This window comes from Sapajus apella, unplaced genomic scaffold (assembly GCF_009761245.1).
Source record: "Sapajus apella isolate SASKATOON/1434 unplaced genomic scaffold, GSC_monkey_1.0 scaffold136, whole genome shotgun sequence".
Lineage (NCBI taxonomy): Eukaryota > Metazoa > Chordata > Mammalia > Primates > Cebidae > Sapajus > Sapajus apella.
Genome location: NW_022437076.1, coordinates 3,470,774 through 3,476,113, shown reverse-complemented (window position 1 = coordinate 3,476,113; position 5,340 = coordinate 3,470,774). Strand labels below are relative to the sequence as shown.

General features: G+C 46.5%; 1 protein-coding gene across 18 annotated transcripts in view; it reads right to left on the bottom strand.

Annotated features, from left to right (window-relative positions):
* Positions 1–4,190, bottom strand: part of LOC116540158 (coiled-coil domain-containing protein 144B-like) — a 56,589-nt gene extending 52,399 nt beyond the window's left edge. For 17 of the 18 annotated variants that reach the window (XM_032263518.1, XM_032263532.1, XM_032263519.1 and 14 more), the window contains exons 1-3: positions 3,919–4,190; positions 3,454–3,568; positions 2,614–2,787 (exon numbers count right to left, since the gene is read on the bottom strand). In XM_032263518.1, the coding sequence (XP_032119409.1) occupies positions 2,614–2,787; positions 3,454–3,568; positions 3,919–4,154 (525 nt within the window). In that variant the 5' untranslated portion in view covers positions 4,155–4,190. Of the gene's footprint in view, positions 1–2,613; positions 2,871–3,453; positions 3,569–3,918 lie in introns of those variants that run through there. The other variant, XM_032263531.1, reaches the window with a different exon arrangement.
* Positions 4,191–5,340: the final 1,150 nt, after the last annotated feature.

The following is a 5,340-nucleotide window of genomic DNA, read 5'->3' as shown; positions in this document are numbered from 1 at the left end:
GGAGTTTCGCTCTTGTTACCCAGGCTGGAGTGCAATGGCGCGATCTCGGCTCACCGCAACCTCCGCCTCCTGGGTTCAGGCAATTCTCCTGCCTCAGCCTCCTGAGTAGCTGGGATTACAGGCACACGCCACCATGCCCAGCTGATTTTTTGTATTTTTAGTAGAGACGGGGTTTCACCATGTTGACCGGGATGGTCTCGATCTCTTGAGCTCGTGATCCACCCGCCTCGGCCTCCCAAAGTGCTGGGATTACAGGCTTGAGCCACCGCGCCCGGCCAACAGGCTTGATTCTTAAAGAGAAGCCTAAAATCCAGATTTGTGCATGAGTCTCCTAAATTTTACACATTTACACAATTTGTGGAGGAAAATTTAATATATCTGCGGGCCACATTTAGACTACAGCCCTTGTGTTTTTATACTTGTTATAGATATGTTTCAAAATGGTTGTGTGTAAAGTATTTGCATGTAAAATATTTCCTTTAATTTCAGATGTCTTACCAAAACAAATCAGGCCCTAACATGTAATAAAAAGTGCTATTAAAACTCACAGTTGTTCACACCTGCAAGTCCAGCACTCTGGGAGGCCAAGGCAAAAGGATCACGTGAGCCCAGAGTCTGAGACCAGCCTGAGCAACATAGTGAGACCCTGTTGCTTCAACAAAAAAAAAAAAAATACTCACAGGCCCAAAATACTGACACTTCAAGAATTTTTCCAATATTTATTCAATTAAAATCTACTTGTATTTATTTTTCCCAGATTGTTAACCAAATGGATTAGTCCACATGACTGTGGAAACTAAATTATTAAAAGAATCAATATTTGTACTCTTACTAATTTCATGGTTTTTAGTGCTTAAAACTGCCATCTTGATTATTTTAAAACTCTGTGAACTTAACAGAGATACTGAGATAGTCCATAACAGAGCTTCAATTTAAAAAAAAAAAAAAAGGTTAAGTGTTTGCCAGCTCTAATCGAGAAAACTCTGCTTGTAATAAAGATTAATCTGCTTGCAATAAACGATAATCACCTGGATGATAACAAAGGCAGAAAATCCTAAAGGAGTCAGCCTCTGCTTACTGAAAGGCTATGATGTTGGGAAGGAAAAGGTATTCTGTAAGCTGATAGATATTACCAATAATATTCCTTTTAACTTCCCAACCACAGAGGTAAAGAAAGATAAAAGTCAGAACAGTATTGAAAAGAGACAGATTTAAAGGAAGTAGCACCTATCAAACTCCAGCTCCTCTAGGGATTTCTTAAGTTTCTGAGAATGGGCATTTACATATTACACGTATCTGTTCACTGGCTCTTAACCAGGGCTGTTTCTGAAGTTTTAGGAATTTACTGCTGTTGTTAGAGACAGGGTCTCACTATGTTGCCCAGGCTAGACTCAAACTCTGGGGCTCAAGCAATCCTCCCAATTCAGTCTCCCAATTAGCAGGGACGTCAGCCAAGTACCACTACACCTGGCTTCAGGGAAATATTTTAAAACATAAACTTGTTCAGGCTTTATTAGATTTATTATATCAAAAGTATTCAGGGAAGAGCTTAGACTTGTAGGTTTTTCTTAAATTTCCTCAGGTTACTGTGATGCACAATTCTAGCTGAGAACTAGTACAACAATTACTTCAGTCTCATCTCTCACCCACATGACCAGTTCCCTTTATCGTTTGAGGATTTTGTCAAAAAGAGGAAAGAATAAGAGACAGTCATTTACTAAAAACTCCATTTAGTTTTCCTGGGTAGGAGTAGCACAGGGACTAGTAAACTCAAAATCCAACTTGATTTTGCTATTTCTAAACTCCGCATCGCCCACCTTCCCGTCAGCGCGTTCTAGATTTGAGGGCTGAGCACAGACACTTATCTAAGTGGCTGTTTCCTACTTTATCACCACCTAGTCGCAGCTAATCTTGTTTCCTCAGAGTCCTCCTAAAATGGATTCTTAGGCAAGTTCACAACTCACTCTCCTCCAAACTGAAAACAATGATCCGATTATCCCCAAAACTGAAGAAAACCTTGTCTAAACATATAAACTAGAAAAAAAGAAACAGTAACAACAACAACAAAACACATTTAAAAAAAGGTCGCCTTGGTATTCTCCCTCAATTACCTAACTTCCAAGCTGGCCTCCATATTTCTGGTTGCTTTTTTTTCCCTTTCCATTTTGCCCTCCTAAGCTTTGCCACTGAGAGCTAAACTGCTTGCATGTGTGTTATTTTTTTTAAGAACCTGTCAATAGCAGAAAGATTTCTACTTATTGAAAAATGCTTTTTCTTGGAGTTTTGAGATAAGGTCTATTTCCAGGGCACATTTTGCTTTCTTGTGTTGTTTTTCGCAGATTAGGAAAAAAAATTAGGAAGAAAAAAATTTTTAAGTGTTAACTTTTACAAACTCAGTGTTTTCAAAAATATTTACCATATGTGCATAAAAGAAAGCTGTGCCCTCTAATGCTGCTTTAAAAGTATCAAGATTTGAAATATTAGATAATTATTTCAAAATATTCTCATTCATGGAGCGCTTGAGCTTCCAAATATGGAAAACTGACAGTTACATGTCAGTGTTAAAACAAATGCATTTTAAATAGTTTGAAAATAAAGTTGGTTGGTCTATACCTCATTTTCTGCCTCCATATTTGTACTATATAAAAGCAGTTTTTCTGCCAGTGATTGATCCTCATTATGCACAGCATAGTGTAGAGCGGTGTTGCCGTAGATATCTGGAAGGTCTGGATCAGCACCCTGTTTCAGCAAAATAGTTGCACATTCCTCTTGTCGGCATTGTACAGCCTGTCATTATTAGACCAAGAAATAGATTACAAATGCTAGGAATTCAAAATAGAGGTTTTGCTAATGAGTTACATTTAAATGAGATGAATAAAAATGTTTATTCATAAAAATGTTTATTCTGTTGAAAAATGTGAAGTTTATGAATATTGATGAATGCTAAGTATATGATAGAATATATTGTTTGCTAGGAAGAACAATGGCAAGGAAAACCTAGCAGGATCGCCCCAACCCCAGTAGAAAACCACTTGGGGCATTCCAAAGTGGCAGGACAATATGTAAATATCATACACCTGTTAAAACAATTCTTTAAGCTATCTGACCCTGCCCCAGTGGCTCCTTCATGGAGAATACTTTTTAGGTTGTTCCATCAGTGGTAAGTGGGCACCAGCTGCCTACTTGGTGTGTTTTGTGTTATGAGAAAATACTGAACACCTGTTCAGAGAGATTAACTGCATGGGTCAGAGTCTACCTGGGGCCTTCAGCCTGGAATGTTGTCAGCCCCTGAGCTTCTCAGTTTGGAAGGCTGCTGGTCCCCCAATAGACCCACTTTGCTGTTCTATCTGGGTGTCTGCCTCCCATTTCTGGGAGTCTCTACCGCCAAGCTGGTTCTCAGTAATTGTACATAATCAGATCCATCTCATGCTGATGTACTTGGTTACTATATACCTTTATCAGAGCTGTCCTCTTATAGCTGTCAAAGCAATTAAGTTGACATTTTCTGTCCACCAGGAGAGCTACCACTGCTGGATGTCCACTGACACATGCCAAATGCAGAGCCGTCCTATGAGAGTAAGAAGGCTTTTTAGGAAGCTGCACTGTACTATCTGAAAACATACAATGATTCACATATATCCTTAGCACTGGATAGAATGTTAGTCCTCTGTCTTTAAAACAAGTATTTAACTTTCCTGTGAAGGAAGCACGGTATTTACCAGCTCTTATTATTCACTACATTAATGAAATGTAGCTTATTTGAATAGAAAACGCTTCGCCTCTGGATTCAGTTCACCTCCAGCTGAAATCCTACTTTAAGATCTGTCACTTTCTGTTGGCCTTTTTGGGCCTCAGTTTCCTCATCAATAAAATAGGAATTAAAATAGTAGCGGTTCACAGTGATATTCTGGGCATTACCTGTTCTTCTTGTCCCTCTTGTCCACGCCAGGGCCTCCGGGCACCAGGACGCGCTCCACCCCGGGGACGTCGCCCCGCCAGGCAGCTCTGTGGAGCTCGTCGAGATCTTCCAGGTGGACGCGGTACCGAGGCGGGGCGAAGGGGCTTCCGCCGCCCAAGCTGTCGCTCTCGCAGCTGGTGAGGGAGCCCGAGGACCAAGGGTCCTCGGGGATCCCGCCTCTAAATGTCTTCCTCATGGCGGGGACTGCCGCCTCCGGAGACCCCTCAGCCCCTCCCCGCCCTTCCCCGCCCTTCCCCGCCCCTCCCCGCTTTTCTCCGCCCCAGGAGGCCAACAGTAGCGAGTGACTGCCTTGGCCACAACCTCCCAGCAGGAACGCCCGAGGTTTCCAATCAGTGAAAGGAGCACCGCCAAGCCAACTAAGAATTGTCAGGCCAAGCGACCACCGCCAAGCCTCGCGGGTAACGCCAAGCGACCACCGCCAAGCCAAGCGACCGCCGCAAGCCTCACGGGTAACGCCAAGCGACCGTCGCAAGCCTCACGGGTAACGCCAAGCGACCACCGCCAAGCCTCACGGATAACGCCAAGCGACCACCGCCAAGCCTCACGGATAACGCCAAGCGACCACCGCCAAGCCAAGCGACCACCGCCAAGCCTCACGGGTAACGCCAAGCGACCACCGCCAAGCCTCACGGGTAACGCCAAGCGACCACCGCCAAGCCAAGCGACCGCCGCCAAGCCTCACGGGTAACGCCAAGCGACCGCCGCCAAGCCAAGCGACCGCCGCCAAGCCTCACGGGTAACGCCAAGCGACCGCCGCCAAGCCAAACGACCGCCGCTAAGCCTCACGGGTAACGCCAAGCGACCGCCGCCAAGCCTCACGGGTAACGCCAAGCGACCGCCGCCAAGCCTCGCGGGTAACGCCACGCGACCGCCGCCAAGCCAGCGCGTGTGACGTCACCGCACCGGCTCGGGCACCTGTGACGTCACTGCACCTGCCGCACAGGCCCCCGCCTCCCGGAGAAAACTCCTTGGCCTACAGGTGGCGCTGCAGCTCCGGCGCCGGCCGGGGCTGGCGGGTCCGTGGTGGCGGCGTCCAGCTGCCCGTCCTCAGGGAGCTTCTCCTCACAGCGCCGCCGCGCACCTTTTGCCTGGGAGCGGGCAGCTGGCGCTGAGACCTGCTCTTCTGCACTGCAGTGAAAAGGGCATCCACCGCAGGGCCAGAGCTCAGGTGTACCTTGGACAGTGATTGATTCACTCGACTAGCTGGCAGGTAATGATTGTTGGAGGCCTCGGGCAGGCTGTGTCACGTGGAAAGGCACTTGAGCCATGTGCCGCGGGGCGCTTTGGATGCTGGCCTGAGCTGCTGCTGGTCCTGTGTCCTGGAGAGGGCCTCGCCCAGGCTCAGTGGCACTGGCCAGATT